We start from the raw sequence: 17,801 nt of genomic DNA, 5'->3' as shown, positions 1-17,801 counted from the left end.
ATTGAAATTGCAGAGTGTTTCTGCGTTCTTTTTTGTCTGCTCCCATAAAAAAAAAATGGTAGATTCTAGCGTATCAAGGAGCAAAGCGCGCGTCGTAACAGCAGCAGTACGTTCGGTTATACACGTGCACGTGGTGTCCTACGACCTTGCCATACACGCTTATGCGCGCCGTGCATTGGCCCGGCGCCCTACACTAGTAAATGGTATGGGCATGTATGGGCCGCAGCCACAAAAACTGCATGCTAGCTACAATTTGTAGCTACGTATACCGTATAATAATAGTGTGTGCGCGCGTATAGTAGACCTTCATATTGCAGTTAAGTTGTTGCAGTTAAGTTGTTGTCGAAGTATCCGTACGAATCGCTATACTGTACGACAAGGTAAAGATTTTAAAGATCTAACGTTCACTGGTAGTCTTTTGAATACGAGTACTGCATGCTGGAAAGTACTTGGAAACCAGGAAACGTGATTTTGAGCGCCGATTCAATTGTGTAAGAACGCCCATTAGTAGATAGTATTTGCACTCATCCATCAAAATGTATGACGAAGAGGTGGCCGCTTTGGTTGTGGACAATGGATCAGGAATGTGCAAGGCTGGATTCGCAGGTGACGATGCTCCGAGAGCCGTTTTTCCATCAATAGTTGGAAAACCAAGACATCAGGTTAGACAAACTTATCTTAACCCGAGGTCCACTTTCCTAAAATGTTATTTGAGGCCCAGTTATGTCTATAGGCCTACAGAAATTTAGAATGTAAACATTCATCGGAGTTTTTTTTTTCTTTTTTTTTTTTAAGCCGACATCGCGGCCCACCGGTCGAGAAGAGGGGTTAACAAATTAACGAATAACGGTTCTAACGTTAGAGGTCTAACGTGTTAGACCTAGGCCTACGTTACGAAACGTTAATAGTTCATACTAATCATAACCTTTATAGGTCTCCTAGCATCTAAAGTCTACAAATGAACAATTCTAAAGTTCTAGATCAAGTTAGATCTATGTACAAATATCAAACTTCTACTAGTAGTACGTAGCCCTACAGTTTGTAGGGGTTCTAACGCGTTACTCGTAGTCGTACTTGAGTTGCAGCCCATGAATCGTGGAATAGGGGCTGCGGAACGTAAGTGTGTGCTTGCGGGTTGGGGGGGGGGGGGAACTCGAAGGTAAAAAAAAAGTGTTCGAAAGTGAAACATGGAACTATTGGAAGACTCCTCTATGTGAACCTAGATCTATGTGAGTAGGCATAGACTCTATGTCTAACGTTAGAAATTAGAGCCCCAGGGCCCAAAACGATGTGATCTCTAAAAGCAGGATTTTTTTTTATTTTTTTATTTTTTTATTTTTTTATTTTTTTTTTATTTTTATTTATTTCTTTTTTTTTATGAGAGAGAGAGAGAGAGATCACATCGTTTTGGGCCCTGGGGCTCTAATCTCTGGAGTCCTGGTTGCTACTGGAGTGATAGTTAGAGGATTCTAGTCCTAGTCCTATCTATTCGAGAGTAGGCCCTAGGCCCTGAGTGAAAGTCTTAACGTTACTTAGATTTCCCGCTTCCTCTTCTTCCTTTTCCTTCTTAAAAAACAAACAAAGTAGGCCCTCCGTTTGTTTGATTTCTTTCTTCTTTTTTTTTTTTCCAGGGAGTGATGGTAGGCATGGGGCAGAAGGATAGCTACGTCGGTGACGAGGCCCAGAGTAAGAGGGGTATCCTGACCCTCAAATACCCTATTGAACACGGCATCATCACCAACTGGGACGACATGGAGAAGATCTGGCACCACACCTTCTATAACGAGCTCCGTGTCGCACCCGAGGAGCATCCCGTCCTGCTCACCGAGGCACCGCTTAACCCAAAGGCCAACAGAGAGAAAATGACACAAGTAATCGACACAATTTTCATAACATAGGACCCTACTGGATAATATCATATTTTGGACAGTTCAAACATGTTATAGTGGAAACGTATTGCAAACGTGAAGTGTTTGCAAAATCGATTCTTGTTTAATGAAATTGAAAAAAAAAAACAATTCGTAATTCAAATCATGGCATATAAATGTATTATGTATTTCTATCTAGTTAGTAGTAAAACTTGTAGATCTAACAGAACAAAACAAAAACAACCGACAATCAAAATGTTACTGAATTGTGTGCCTGCAACCTGTAAGTGATGCATGCTTTTATGTGATTTTATTGGAAGTTGCAATGATTCTTCGAATTTCAAATGTCAACTCATAAAATTAAACATTAGATTTTGTTTGCATCGAGTTGTCAGCCCAAAGCATACATACGCTCGACATAAGATAACCCGAAATTTTATGCTTTACCTTGTCATGAATTAACTTGCCTAATATGATGACGTCATATCTATACCCCTCCTTGCCAGCTTATGTTCGAGACGTTCAACGTGCCCGCCATGTACGTGGGCATACAGGCTGTGCTCTCGCTCTACGCCTCGGGTCGTACCACGGGGATCGTTCTCGATTCCGGTGATGGCGTGTCGCACACGGTACCCATCTACGAGGGGTACGCCCTGCCCCACGCCATCCTCCGCTTGGACCTGGCTGGACGCGATCTCACGGACTATCTCATGAAGATATTGACCGAGAGGGGCTACTCCTTTTCCACGAGTGGTCAGTGATAAATCTGCTTTTAGTTCTAATTTTGAAGTATGCTTTTCCATTTGCTGTATTTTGTTTTTCGTATTTCACGACAGGTACTGAAATATCGTCCATGAAAAGTTTGCAAGGCATTTAGAATGTGCATTACGGTACATGAACTGGTATCAAAGCAAACAAACACACGATTAGAAGAGTGCCCGCGGCAAGACTTATGGTAGCGGAGTGATCGAGATGAGATTCAAGACTACTACTGAGAGCTGTCTGTCTCTAAAAATGTTAACATACTTTTATTATTGCGTTTCCTCGTAGATGGCATCTGTCTTTGTTTTAGTTCAGATCGGGCCTACGCAGTTATCCCCGAGTTCGAATGGGAAGTAGACCTATCAAGTAGACATGTAATAATACATTAATTTTCGTTTCGTGAAATATCAAAACGTTTCGCAAAGAAACTCTACTACGAATGTAATTTATCAAAAGAGCCGTTGATAGAAAGAATGGTTGTTTCAACTCACGCACGCACACACCCACACCCACACACACAACCACACTCACATCCAATGCGCTTAGAAACATGTAAATGTTATTCATTATCATTATCATTAAAGCCGATTTTAAACAATGCCTGTATCCCATTATTTTGTCACACAGCTGAGCGTGAAATCGTTCGCGACATCAAGGAAAAACTCTGCTACGTCGCTCTTGACTTCGAGCAGGAGATGGTGACTGCGGCTACGTCATCCGCATTGGAGAAGAGCTACGAACTCCCCGACGGCCAGATCATCACCATTGGCAACGAGCGCTTCCGCTGTCCGGAGGTCGTGTTCCAACCGGCGTTCATCGGTGAGGATTTGGGGTTTATTGCGGCAAACAAGTTGTCTACGCTTTTGTGTAACTTACCGCTAGTTGCGTTTGACTTATGTTGCTGTTGTTGATATTTTGTTTGTTTGTTTCAATTGTTGAAGTTTCGACTTTTTTTCCCAACAGACACAAATAACAACGATGTCTTGTAACAACTGACTTTGGTTGCATGACTCCAATGTGGCGATGAGGACTTCAAACTGAATCACGTGACTTGTCTTACGAAGACATGCAACACACGATTTTCACATGAATTAACTATGCGTTCTGCTCCTAGTATTAATCATACAAAAAGAAGTAGCAGAAGGGTGAGGCACAAAATGTCCATGATAATCACTGATAAATAATGTAGGAATGAATTACGGACAGCGTGATTCCATTATTGTACGATAAATCAGGCGTGATTTCAAATCTGTCATTCATGGAAAATGTTAAGATTTTTTTTTTTAAATCTGTTGAAAAAAAATCGACAAATCTTCCGACAGGAATGGAATCGAGCGGCCTCCACGAGACTACCTACAACAGCATCATGAAGTGCGACGTCGACATCCGGCGCGATCTCTACGCCAACACCGTGCTCTCTGGCGGCAGCACCATGTACCCCGGCATCGCCGACCGCATGCAGAAGGAGATCACGGCGCTGGCCCCCAGCACCATGAAGATCAAGATCATCGCTCCTCCGGAGAGGAAGTACTCCGTGTGGATCGGTGGTTCGATCCTCGCCTCCCTCTCCACCTTCCAGCAGATGTGGATCAGCAAGCAGGAGTACGATGAGGCGGGACCCAGCATCGTCCACCGCAAGTGTTTCTAGTTGGAAAGGAGAAACACAAGATAGAATAAAAGAAAAGAAGGAGAAATTATCTCTTCTCAGTTGTGTGCTAGTAGTTAATTCATTGGTCCAGTCGATTTCATATGTTTGTTTGCTTTGGGTTTGTTTGTTTGTTTTCCGACTCCCGAATGTGACTATGCTATTTCTCATTTGGGCAAATTGTACCATTTTCTTTCCCTTTGATTCTGCGAGACATACTGCTTCCAAATTAGCAATGACTTTAGAGGAAAATAAATTTCCTGCAACACACTTTGTTGGCTAAAGATTTAGTACTGACAAAAGATTATTGACGAAATCTAAATGCCATTGTTACGATGGCGGTTATCTTCCTGTGGTCTCGAAGTTAGTGCAAACAACACATGTGCCTCATTACAGCTGTTCCAAAGCTCGTACCATGACGACGATTTTCTTTCTTCGTTGGCTAATGTGTGATTACGTCTCGATCTTGTACTTGTTCGGTGATTTTCATGTTGTCATAAAATTTTGCATCTGGATAAGTATGATGACGCCAAAGTGAAATATCGTACACAATGACTGTTACTCCTATGTTACTTTGTGTTAAAAAGAATGGGACAGCGTTAAGCCATGATCATCCGACAAAGCCGGGAGGTGAGACGAAAGTCACGGCAATGAATTCAGGCTTATACATAATAGATAATTATAACTCTTAAAGCAACCGCATTACTTAAAAATTGAGAGTAAAAAAGTCATGCACACTTGTATGCAGTGTTAACACACAAGGCAGTTTCACTAAATCGATTTTTTAGAAAAAAGGAAAATTAGATTAGAAGGCGTTCATGTCCGGATAGACAGATTGGTCGTCATCTTTGTTGGCAGCTGTCCTTTTGAGAGTTTGTGTGGCGCTACTGACTGGAATAATATCAATTTCCGATAAAACATACAACGATTAATTTGAAATAAATGTATAGACACCGATTTTTATCCGTGTGACACGTTATAACAACTGAAATCGTAAAGTGCTGTTGAAATGTCATGTCGGTACATTGGGGACATCTACTTTTCAAAAGATTGTCACTTTAAGAAGGGTTGGCTTGAAACGGTTAGAGAATAAAGATGTCAAAGCATATACACATGTAACTCCTTGGCTTGTAAACTTTGAGAGAAAAGAAAAAAAATATGAAGGGCAAGAAGGCTAAAAATAAAATATATTACTATCTGTAACCTATTAAAACAAACAAAGATCGACAAAGGTCTTTTTTATTGAAAGGAGAATACAAAAAGAAAATGAGACTTCCGAGAATGACAATGATTACGATGACGATGGTGATGATGATGATGATGACAAAGACGAAAACGACGTGAAGAAGGAGTAGGAGGGGGAGGAAAAGAAAGAGAAGAAAGAATTAGAATAACAACTGCAGAACTCGGACATATTTCTTTATTGTTGACGAAAAAGTACTAAAATTGGATTACAGAGAACACATGGCCACTTACACGTAGGATTTCCGTTGTGTCTTTGTTTCTTCTTTGTTTCTATTTTTTCATGGTCATAAATTGAAGTTTTACCAAGCTAATCATCTTATGTTATGGCTGTAAAGTACACGCGTTTTGTGTCGCACACTTTGACAACTTCCTTTGTACAGATTTTACTGGGCCTCTGTACGTATGATTGTATGCCTCATGAAATATTGTTAATGTTGGAGTGAATCCCGTCATTTCTGATGCATTTTGAATAAATTCTCAACTTCATACAATATTGTGTCAATTGTTTTCATTTCATATTTTTCGATTTCTTTGCTTATCTTTTTCTTTGCCATTCACTCGTACACTAAGAAATCATTGAACTACAAGCAATGCGGGAAAAACATCACAGACAAGCAAACGGAATGGTTTATATACACAAATGTTTGCGAGGGAGTGAATATAAGCATGATAAGAGCTACGTGTATTCTTTTTACACACACACACACACAAAAGTAAAAATCACGCATTATTCATTAATACTTTGTGTTTCTTGCACGGTAACAATGGTATGATAAGTAGTCCTTCCTCACTCTTAGCCTTGAATTTCTGCAAGAATTGCTAATCTCTGACCTGCACATATAATTATAATTATTTCCCTAAGAAAAACTCGTTATATATATATACATGTCGTAAATAATGCACTGACGACCAATCACATTACATTCAAATGCAAACCTTGTTACTATTTGCTTTTCTTTTCCGTGCACATTAACCTCCTAACGAGAGCAAAATTAATGCCAAAAACACTTGTGTTGATTTTTCTACGCGAAGAGGGCACGAATGGCCTCATTCTACCATTTGTCTTCAAGAGTTGATAAAAGCAAATAATTTATTTCCCTCAATCTTTACTGAGGTATTCAAAAATCCTTTTGGCGTAATCATAATAATTCTATCAAAATGAACACAAAGTCCTATGTTCGACTTTAGTCTTTACATACAAATCACAAAGTATTTGAAAACTATCATTTGGGTGGAAAAAGCACACACGCACACACATAATCATAAATAATTCATTTTCTTATCTGCACTAATTGAAATACTGTAGATGAATGATATGGATTAGTTGCAGTATCAGCTCGTTATAACACGAATGATTTTGATAGTGCGTATAAAAAGACAAGATTTTATCATTTTTGCTTTCATTTTCCATATCAAACATTCATCTTAGAATGTATGCGAACATTATAGAATCAGCAATGATCAATCAAACGAAAAAACTTAATCAATGGGGTGACCCGAAGATCATAACATAACATTTGCGCTTAGAAACAACAGTATTAAGCGCTATATAAAATATTCATTATCATTATCATTATCATTATCATTATAACATATTACATCTTAAATTTACGCACAAACTTACACCTACACAAACACACACACACACACACCCACACACACACACACACACACGCACACACACACACACACACACACAATTACCCTCCTTACATATCCTCTTCTTCCCCCCCCCCCCCGGCAATTCTACGGTTCCCGCTCACACTCATACTCTCACACTTCAGTGAATTATCATTAAAATGATTACATTTCACACACACACACACACACACACACACACACACACACATACACACACATAATACGAGAGACGTGCATTTTTATAGAACAGCATGAGCAATTTCTTTTCTTATATAATTATAAAATTTAACTTTATAATTCAAATTAATTTATCAAACAGTTTATAATAGACTATAAATTCACTTGATTTGAGGACGAACAACATTCTAACAAGATTCACATATGATGGGCGAGCTTTTGCAGTTTGTGTTGTTTTTGCTTTGGACAAAACGAAAGTACATTGTGATGTATGATATTCCTTATTAAGTATTCATCCAAACTAGTTATGAAGTAGATACCTATGATGATATTCTATAAAACTTTATTTTTTTCCCAAAGTGCACAAAACTGATGGGTACAATCATAATTTCATTCTTATTGATGTTATGCTTACGGTTGGTTTGGCAAACAAATCAACAGCAAAAAAACAAAACAAACAAAAACAAATCAAACAAACAAACAAACCTAAGAGTCAAGTCAAATACTTGATAACATGTTACCAAGTCAAAGTTTATTTTCCTCATCTGGTAAGAGGGGGAATTCTCAAATGATCTGCAGGTATTTTTGCAGGTATGCTTGTTAAATGTAAAAAATTAAGTGAACACGATTTATCAAACAGTAAGTAGACAACGAATTGATCCCACGGATTAACCCGGGTGTCCGTTCAATGAAGATACCGCACAAAAATCTTTACATTAATCTCTATTCTTGTAACACTCAGCAGGTTGCCAGCAGCAGCCGCAGATGGCGCTTTCTTGATAAACAGCATGGCAGCTCCCACTCTGCGTGAAGTTGGTGGCTTCAAAAGTAAGTCTATTTTTTTTTATTGTATTCCTCCATTAATACGTCTTTGTATTATTATTTCATCAATTTTTCACCGATGTAGTTGTCACCAAACATTTGGTTTCGTATGCTTGGTTGCATTTTACACCATATAAATCGGTGTTCATGTAACCTGGTGCAGCTTTTGACAATACTGTAGTCCCATGTGATAGTTTTTGTGTAACTTGCAGACGAGACTTTAGTTCAGTTAAGTTGTTCAGTTTCAAGCAAGTTCGAAAACGTAGCTGCTCAATTTTAGGGCTGACAATACATGTGGAATAGATATTTAGTGATGAACAAGAGATCATCAATTTCCAATTTGAATTAGGTACTCTGAGCTCTGTCATTGTCAATCGGCTCCATCACTCTGCAACATGCTCAGTGGAAGTTTGTGGCAAGCTATGCATGGCTATGCAGGTAGACTGCTGCTAGGGACCAAGGCAAGGGTAGGGATTTTTACTCACACCCTCGGCCTCGGATATTTTATTTGACCGAAAGATTGGTCTGTATCTGGTCGTCGGGGATATGCTCCGCAGAGACTGCGTCTGACTTCACGGATTATACACCAGAGGAGAGCGATAACATACAAAAAAAAAAATAAATAAATAAATAAAAGACACCTCTGCCGGCTCTGGACAGACATCTTTCTGTCTATTAAAACTGCACATTCACACAACTACAAGCACAACATACACAGCATGAATCACACCTGTAATAATCATCAAGTCTGAAGGACGCAAGACTATCAGAAGAAGAAGAAGAATACAACTAAATTTTGTGTGAAATGAAGGCTACCCATTCTATTATTGGCCATATGAAGCGCGTTGTCCATGATTCGATACCTGGACTACTGAAGCATACAAATTTAAGCAGGCTATTTACATTGTATTTCCATAAAAAATGTTGATGAAGGGTAGTGCCCTAGATAGATTTTCTGGATAGATTGCTAAGCTAGCAACTACATTTGATCATTTTAAGTGATACAGTGATACAGTGTATGTCCTTTGCATGAGGACTGACTGTAAATGTCGTCATGACGTCAGATGAGACATTCTGGCATTGCACAGGTTTTACAAGGGAATAACTTGTGTGATATCATTAATAATGCTTGAGTTTTTATCCCTAACTTAAAAGTCTTGTAAAGACTGAAAAGCACAATATTACAGTCTACAGAGTTACATATACAATGTACAACATTCTGTTGTCCATATGTGTGTGTGTTTGTGTCTGTACGTGTGTAACTTCACTTCATGCTATGCACTTACTACACGCAGCCGCTGTCGCGAAGCGACGCGGCTGCACCTGTATTCCTTCGCAGACGTCATTTTTCAGTGTGGTTGTGCGACTCCTTCATGAATATCTTTATTAATCGTGGAAAACTAAAATACAAGGAATTATCGTAATCTATGATAATCATTCAATAATCGGTATGCGATTTTTTGTTTAATTACGTCAAAAACTCACCGAAATCTGTGGCTGAAATCAGGTCTGTAAACGTCCTTATTGCTTCACTCCTCATCTGCGTGTTATTTGAATGGCATTCACTCTCGTATACTACAACGTACAACATAGGTAGTCGGAGAGCTAGAGAGCAATAAGGACGTTTACAGACCTGATTTCAGCCACAGATTTCGGTGAGTTTTTGACGTAATTAAAAAAAAAATCGCATACCGATTATTGAATGATTATCATAGATTACGATAATTCCTTGTATTTTAGTTTTCCACGATTAATAAAGATATTCATGAAGGAGTCGCACAACCACACTGAAAAATGACAACATCTGCGAAGGAATAGAGGTGCAGCCGCTGTCTCTACAGCGGCTGCGTGTAGCTAGCTATGCACATACTGTATGTTGGTTTTATTCTTTTCTTTGTTTCTTTCTGCAGTTGTACCAGTAAAGTTTAATGAAAAGAGTAAAGCTGGCCATTTGATGTACTGCAAGGAGCACTCAGTGAAAGAAAGTGATGATATCAAACCATCCCACAGAACTCTGTTTGTGGTGAACGTGCCACCATATTGCAACAAGGTTAGTGCTGTCAATTGTCACATAAACAGTGTCAGTAGACATGTAGGTTGTAGTTCACTTTGTCTTTGTGAAGGTAAAATACAGATTATGTAATTTAGATATCATTTTCCCATTTGTCTTGTGTTTATCTTACCTCTTGTATGTTTTAGACTGTAAGTACAAACTGTACTTTGTAAATATGTTGCTGTCTTCAAACGTCTCTAAATTTTGTTGGCAGTACCGTACCAGACCTTGTTTTAATTGCAAACAGTACATTGCTTTTAATGTTTATATTGACTGTGTTATGTCAGTCAGTATCATGCAGATGAACATTAGACTTCACTCCACACATGCAAGATGCTACTGTACATGCATGCACTGTTACCGCTTGCCCAATTTCCCGGGGCAAGTGAAAAATCAAAGTTGGGCAAGTGTTTTAGAACAATGAGAAAAGATGCACAAATTGGGCAAGCAACAATGTTTTGATGCCACTTTTCTTCTTTTTTTTTTTCCCCTCTCTCTCTTTCCCAGTACACACCCATGAAATCAACCATGGAGAAGCCCAAAGATAATAGATTGTATCTGTTTAGTGATGGAACACATTTTGATTTCATTTCAGCAACTTTTCAAAAGACAAGGACACCTTAACCCGTTGAGGACGGACTGATTTTGCTACAACACGCATTTCCCGTAGACACCTGCCCGAGTATACTCAGGACTCGTCCTCAACGGGTTAAACTTGTAGTGTAATGAGCATTGCTATATATCGTCTCTGACAGGAATGATTGTATAGTTGCCTGTAAAACTGCTAATGTGATAACCCAATTAACCATCAAAATGTATGATAGTTGCTCGGTAGACTGATACTCATATGGCCATTGTAAGATGCAGCGAGCAGTGATGCAAAATAGCTGGTGTATAAATAATCATCAGTCACAAATGCAAGTCAACTTGTGTTCTGGTGCTTCCCGGGGAGTTACCTGTTTCTTTATTGAGATACAATTTGTACCTCCTAAATATTTCTGTATATGTATACATGTACCCTTCTTAGTATTAATAATTCTTTTTATCCTACAAAAACAGGAATGCATGGAGCGACTTTTTGGTGTCTGTGGACCGGTGGAGTCTGTCGGCCTCCAAGCCAAACCAGGCAAAGATGAGGATGGAACCCTGGAGAAAATTTACCCCATGAAATATACCAAGGTAGCTGTCTATTCCCAAGGGGACAATGCCATTCACATTGTGAATTAGATATCTCTTTGTGAATGCAAGAAAGAGACATATATAAGAATATGTGATACTGGGTATATATGTTACAATAAATCTTACTTCTGTCTCATAAAAGTAGATCCCAATAAAGAGTAAACTGTACTCCCCCAATGATGATAATAATAATTATAATAAAGGGCATTTATATTGTGCAGCTACTATAATAATATACTCTACTGCACATTACAAAGTAATAATCACAACATACATAAGTCAATAATACAATAAGCAGTCTAATACGCAACTCGATGGATGCAAGGACAGCAAAGGTCTCTTGTGAGATATTTTATAGAAATATCTTTATGAGTAATTCCCTCTCGCCTTACATCTTGATTCTAAACATTCGTCTCTTGAGATATGGTTAAATCCTCTGATTTAATACTTTTGGCAACTAGTCTCCATAAGCAATGAGCTATGGTCTGGGCATGTGTACCAGAATCACTTTGCTGAAAAAACAAACAAACAACAACAACAACAAACGCGAAAAACATTGTGCTTCCATCTGATTGCATGACAAAGTGTTATTTTTGTACGTTATGACCACCATTATAATGCAAAGCCGACAGGTCTCCCTGATTCTACAGGAGGCTCCCTGAAACAATCCAATACTCTTCATTTCCTGAAAAGAGAATATAAAGGCCTCTTTGATTTGTGATTGTATTTTGAGTTTGTTTTTGTTTTTTTCCACCTTTTCAGATGCATGCAACATGCAAGTATCTCCTTGACTGTTCTTTGGCACCTCCCCAACTTTCTAATATGTGATTGCTTGATTTCTTCCCAAGGGTTTCAAAGTGGCCTATGTTGTCTTCAAGCATGCATCCTCCTTGAGAAAAGCTCTGAAGCACCACTACGCATCTCCGTTTGTCCTGTCACCAGAGGGAGAGAGCTCTGTACCTACGGGTTACAAGAGTGAGTTCATCCTTAGGAAATTTTCATTTAAAAAGGAGTAATAATGTGCATGCCTTTTTTTTGGGGGGGGGGGAGGGGGAGGTTTGCAAATCTCATGAGTCAGGTGCTATTCGTGAATATTGAAACTTATGAAAATACTAGCTTTGATCCCAACATGAATGTGACATATATACACACATGTATGTCACTGTCCATTTCTGTACTCCATGCTCATGAATTCAATATCTTGCAAAATTGCTGAGATGTATCAATTTTCACCAAAAAAAAAAAGCATAAATACTCTTAAATAATAGACTTGCTAGATATATGATATATACAGTACTTGATTTTGAAAAAAAAAAAATCATAGAGGGTATCTTTTGTATATAATGTAGAATGATAGCTTATAGAGAAAATATTCCTGTGGCATAAAAGTCATGAGCATGTTTTAAAAAAGGGAAGAAAAAAAAAGCAAGTGATGTTAGTGAAAATTTTAAGGAGCAATGTTTTGAAACACCTACCATACACCTACATCCCACCTAGAGCCCATCGCTGAAATATTCGTCTTTTAAAGTAGGGCAGTTTTGGAAGACCTTTGGCAGATACAATCTAGCTCGATCTACAATTTCGAAGCATCTTTCTGTAAAATTCATCAATAACACTCTGGAAGAGTTTTCTCTCAAAGATGCCTTAAGATGAGGTGTTGTCAAAAATTTCCAAAATGGCTTTATAAATACTTTTTCTTTGATACGTAAAATGTACAAATATATCATATATGACATATGAATGAAGATACAACTGTATGTAAACAAATGAATAAATTCATTCATTCTGTTAAATGATTTACAGAATGTGCATGATTGAACAAGGTAATAAATGTACACTGTATAATCAAGAGACTTTATTTGGCTTTTGTTACAGCAGTGAACTCCATGGGCCCAGTAAATTCTTGGTCATCAGAATTTTCTTGTGTCAGGTCTGGAGAGCAATTAGATACAAAATGGTACATTGAAGTTTACAGAAAGATTCTATGTTCTCTTTTTTTTTTTCTCTCTCTCTCTCTTTCTGTTCCACGATGAATAATTTGTTATATCAGTAGCCTTTGTAACCAGATGCCAATGCATGTATTTTTTTTTTCTTGTCTTTTTTTTTTTTTTTTTTTTTTGGTGGTATAGAATGGTGCCAAGAATATGCAGCCATGTGGTCCGACCCTTTAAAACTTCAAAAGAAAGTTGATGACTTCATGGCAGACTTTGACAAGAAGAAACAGGAGGTAAGAGGATTATGTTATGAGACACACAAGGAGTAGTGTGATTCAGACTTTTTCAGAGTTATGGAGGGTGGATAATTTTGTTGATGCGCACACAAAGAATGTGCACAGTTTGTTTTATAAAATGTTGAATTAATTTAAGACTGGTGACATGATATCTCGTGGCCAATCACTTAATTATGATCCGTATCATCATTTTATAATTCATACTAACAATATCATATCTGCAATTGTTAATTCACTACTAGGTGTTCTATATGTTTACGAATATCTTCTCAAATGATGACAAGATGTGTAAATGCCCTATGGGTATTTCTCTACCTTTGGAGGTGAAAGCTCTTTGCTGCTTTTCGACTCAAACCTCATCACTTGAGTCCCAAAAGGCTGCTTAATTTCAGCTGCAGAATGCCTACAAACTTTATCAAATAGATATACCATATGTGCTGTGCACTTCTGCATTTTTGTTTCCGTGAATTTTGCTACTTGATTATCATTTGCAAAATTGATTACTCATAAAAATATCACGTCTGATGACATAATTTAACATATTATGATTACCATCTCCATTTTGGAAAGTTGTTGAGATATCTCTTATAAAGGGATATTTGCTAATTCATTGCAGAGGTTCTTGATTGAAATTTTCACCAGTGGTAAAAATGTCTTTGCAACTTTCAATTTGTGAAATGTACAATATCTTGCATACAGTAGATGTTATGCACTTGTGCAGATGCACCAAAGAGATTATACCACAAGAGGGCGTAGTCCAGTGGGGAGGCAGCCGCGCGAGGGAGCTGCCATTTCGCGTTGTGGGAGCCGCCATCCTGTACAGTTATTAATCAGTAGATGGCAGCACACTGTTTAATGTGCTCGACTTGAATATTATTATTGTGACATCACAATGGTCATGTTTAAGCATCATAATGGTGCTGATGTTGTTTGATTTTATGGCGTGGGTGGAAATGTGCGCGAAACAAACGTCATAATGCTCAAACTACTGTCTAGTCTACACCCAAGTTCCCACTGTTTATTTTGCGAACAACAAAAAGGTCTGGACTCTACCAAATGGTTCAAATGATATGATATCATCGTAGAAACTAATATTTAAACAATTAACCACATTGCGATTCTGAAAATGAAAATGTGTTATGAAGAATAACATATCACTCCAGATATGATATGAGAAGATATGACTTGAACGTAGACTTAGATCCAGTGCCAGGACGTGAGGGTGCGCTCCCTCTTCAATATTGGACGCACCATTTGTACGCACGTGTATGGCGACTACTTACTCTATAGGTATAATCTCTTTGAGATGTACCTAGACATGTCTCAATCCTTCTGTCTCTCCAATCGACCAGGAGGAGGAGCAGGCAAAGGAGGAAGAAGGAGTTCCTGACGAGGATGGCTGGATCACGGTGACCAAGAGGAGCGCCAAGCCGGTGGTGGCCCGGACGGAGCGGCAGCAGCGCCGGCTACAGGCCAGGGAGAAGCGGAAGCGGGCGGAGAAGGAGCTTATGAACTTCTACACCTTCCAGACCAGGGAGTCCAAGCGGGAACGTGAGTTTTGCTGGGAGTTATTTTTTACCACAGCAGTCCTTCGAGCATCTTAGAATTTGCCCCTGTTTGTTTGTTGTTGTTATTTTTTAGATAGCATTCTAGATGTAAGTTTACTATAAAGTTGTGTCATCTGTTGAGTTGAGTTGAGTTGAGTTTATATAGTTATTCACGGTAAAAAAAAAAAAACTATGAAAAACAAAACAAAACAAAAACTTGCTATCAGCTATGAGCTGTTTTTCAGCAGGCTGCATCAGAAGGGTGTTTTAGAAAAGTCCTAAAATACTGCCACATACAATTTCTGTATTTACTTTCAAAAAGTTGCCATTAACCATTACAATGTGCACATTCTTGTTATAATTTTACTGCTATGTTAGTTGTGACTTCTGTTCGTGTTCTTTTTGCAATTGATGCGTTTGAGCTGCTGAAAAGAAAGTATTGGCTGACTCTACGTTTTGAAGTAAATCTTTCAGATAACCTGGAAAGATCAAGGCTGCGGCAGATTTTAGAATGATTGGTTCTTTCATAATGATGATGAAGTCGAAGATGTTTTGCTGAATATTATGATTATTTCTTTTGCAGGTATTTCATTTCGTTAATTTTTTAATGAAAATTCCACAGTCATCACGACACATGAATAAAATGGTTGGCTTTCAAGTTAACATTTCAAAAAAGAAAAGAAAAGAATGAATGTTAGTTTTGCCTAACCACCCTTCCATTTGCTATAATCATGCTATGTATTTTATTCTTGTTACACAGTGGCAGTTCCAGCTCGCCCTGTTACGCCAACATTTCTTTTTGGTTTGTCTTTCCACAGACATAGCTGAGCTGAGGAAGAAGTTTGAAGAAGACAAGCAGAGGATATCTCAGATGAAGGCAGCAAGAAAATTTAAGCCATATTGAGAGAAATCAAGCCCAGGCCAGTAAATGGAGTAGAGCCTACTCTTTTGGACTTTAGAACAGTGCTCTGAGAGTTGGAAAAGGGATTTGAGATTTGTTGAACATTCCACGAGGTTCTCTTGTAACAAATCATGTTGGTCAACATCCTTCTGGTGCTTTTAGAATGTTATGTCTATATTCAAATGCCCAAGCGGTGTCATTACAATGTCATTTGAAAGATCTTAAACACTGCGATATGTTTGGTGCCCTACTCAAAGATACATGTACTTAGAGAAGCCATGAAGACAGTATATCAATTTGCCTTCACATCCCTTCTGACAAGAGAGAAATATTTCAATATGTTTCTATGGTAGACATTTGATGTTCTTTGGAGCCAGAGTACCTCATGGCTTAAGCTACTTGCAAGCTACTATTCTCCTGCACACCCTTCAAGTTCTTTTGAAAATCGATTTTGTCATGAAATCTTGCAAAGAGATACGTCGTGTGAGGGACCAAACAACCATTGTATCGACACAACTGTCCTGTAATTTGGTTTTACTATTAAAGTTGTACTGTAGCTGAATTTCCTTTGCTTGCATCGAAGGTTCTTTGTAATGGGAATACATGTCATATTACCCACTAGGTTATATCAACAATAGGAAACCCATATCATTTTTTCAAAAAAAAAGAAAGAAAAATGCCATGGCAGGGAGGGGGTGAGGAACAAATCAATTTACTATGAGACCACTGAAGGGCGAGTCAGTTCTCATGTGCCTGTACAAGTCAATGTAATCATTTAAAGATTGGTCATTGAAGCTGGATGATAAGCTTAACACAGTATGCATAGGGAGGGCTTTCCTTTTCTGATCTGACCACAGCATAATGTGCAATGTAGTGTATGCGGCCAGTATGTTCCTCTATGCTCATCATCTGACTGTTTTTGTGCAAAAACCAAGATTAACCATCTCTGTCATCTGCGTTTGGTATCCCACAGAATGTTCAGGATTTTTTGTTAGCATCCTTTCTATGGTCTCAAGCATCTTTTCGGCCTGCCACCAGTCATCTGGGTCTTTCTGGATTTAGTTTTCCATGGATAAGAGATTTCACATTGTTTACCCATACGTTTGACAGACTGGTTGATGATGTTTAAATCCTCCTTGTCTACCTGTGACTTTCCAGATGGTTCACACTGGCAGTCAGTACCTCTGACTCGCATTGCCTCTGGGCTCCAAAACTTGTCAGGTCGACTGGCTTGGTAATCTGCATAACTCTTCTTGTGTGCATCAGTTTCTGAGGTGACAGTTTGAACACGATTGATCCTATTGGAGTATGACGAGCTGTATACAGCACTCCCGTTACAACAAACACGGTTATAACAAAATTTCGTTTTAACGAAGTAAACTTCTGGTCCCAAAATTACTGCCATTAAAGTCTGTGGTAAAAAAATCGCTTATAACAAACACGGTTATAGCGAAATTTTCGTAATAACAAAGTCTTTTCTGAACACCACCGACAAAGAAAAACAAAAGAAATGTGCTCAATTATAACAAAATGCAGATCACTTTTGTAAATATGTAGCGGAACAATTCATAGCATTTCTAGCGTCTCTGCATTGGTGAACGCTTTAATCACTGTGTGTTCACTTCGTGTGTCACACACAGTTTTTGAGTAAACTTGCATTATTGTAATACAATAACCTGAAATTGAATAAGGTTAATCGTTTTATTGTTCCGAAGGTTCTTATTACAAAAC

At 38.4% G+C, this 17,801-nt stretch overlaps 2 protein-coding genes across 2 annotated transcripts; both read left to right on the top strand.

Moving 5' to 3' along the window:
* Positions 1 to 276: 276 nt before the first annotated feature.
* On the top strand, positions 277 to 16,615 carry LOC140231411 (ribosomal RNA-processing protein 7 homolog A-like). Its single transcript, XM_072311536.1, has 8 exons — positions 277 to 316; positions 8,084 to 8,166; positions 10,071 to 10,210; positions 11,273 to 11,392; positions 12,241 to 12,367; positions 13,522 to 13,619; positions 14,975 to 15,173; positions 15,988 to 16,615. Exons 2-8 carry the CDS (start codon positions 8,127 to 8,129, stop codon positions 16,071 to 16,073), a joined length of 810 nt encoding a protein of 269 aa, XP_072167637.1. The 5' UTR covers positions 277 to 316; positions 8,084 to 8,126; the 3' UTR covers positions 16,074 to 16,615.
* On the top strand, positions 313 to 6,011 carry LOC140231409 (actin, cytoplasmic A3a-like). The gene is made up of 5 exons (XM_072311535.1): positions 313 to 662; positions 1,632 to 1,871; positions 2,375 to 2,621; positions 3,258 to 3,449; positions 3,953 to 6,011. The coding sequence occupies exons 1-5, from the start codon at positions 537 to 539 to the stop codon at positions 4,276 to 4,278; spliced, it is 1,131 nt and encodes a 376-aa protein (XP_072167636.1). The 5' UTR covers positions 313 to 536; the 3' UTR covers positions 4,279 to 6,011.
* Positions 16,616 to 17,801: the final 1,186 nt, after the last annotated feature.

The sequence above is a fragment of the Diadema setosum genome, chromosome 8, assembly GCF_964275005.1.
Source record: "Diadema setosum chromosome 8, eeDiaSeto1, whole genome shotgun sequence".
In the NCBI taxonomy this organism is placed as follows: Eukaryota; Metazoa; Echinodermata; class Echinoidea; order Diadematoida; family Diadematidae; genus Diadema; species Diadema setosum.
The sequence above is the reverse complement of the archived record's forward strand: the minus strand, read 5'-3'. Positions and strand labels throughout refer to the sequence as shown.

What these genes read in the sequence shown, in the direction of transcription:
- LOC140231409 (XM_072311535.1), top strand. Translation starts at nt 537, where the DNA reads ATGTATGACGAAGAGGTGGCCGCTTTGGTTGTGGACAATGGATCAGGA. An exon ending in ACAGAGAGAAAATGACACAA is followed by an intron (nt 1,872 to 2,374) that starts GTAATCGACACA and finishes CCTCCTTGCCAG; the next exon opens with CTTATGTTCGAGACGTTCAA. An exon ending in GTTCCAACCGGCGTTCATCG is followed by an intron (nt 3,450 to 3,952) that starts GTGAGGATTTGG and finishes ATCTTCCGACAG; the next exon opens with GAATGGAATCGAGCGGCCTC.
- LOC140231411 (XM_072311536.1), top strand. Translation starts at nt 8,127, where the DNA reads ATGGCAGCTCCCACTCTGCGTGAAGTTGGTGGCTTCAAAA. An exon ending in TTGACAAGAAGAAACAGGAG is followed by an intron (nt 13,620 to 14,974) that starts GTAAGAGGATTA and finishes CCAATCGACCAG; the next exon opens with GAGGAGGAGCAGGCAAAGGA. An exon ending in CAGGGAGTCCAAGCGGGAAC is followed by an intron (nt 15,174 to 15,987) that starts GTGAGTTTTGCT and finishes GTCTTTCCACAG; the next exon opens with ACATAGCTGAGCTGAGGAAG.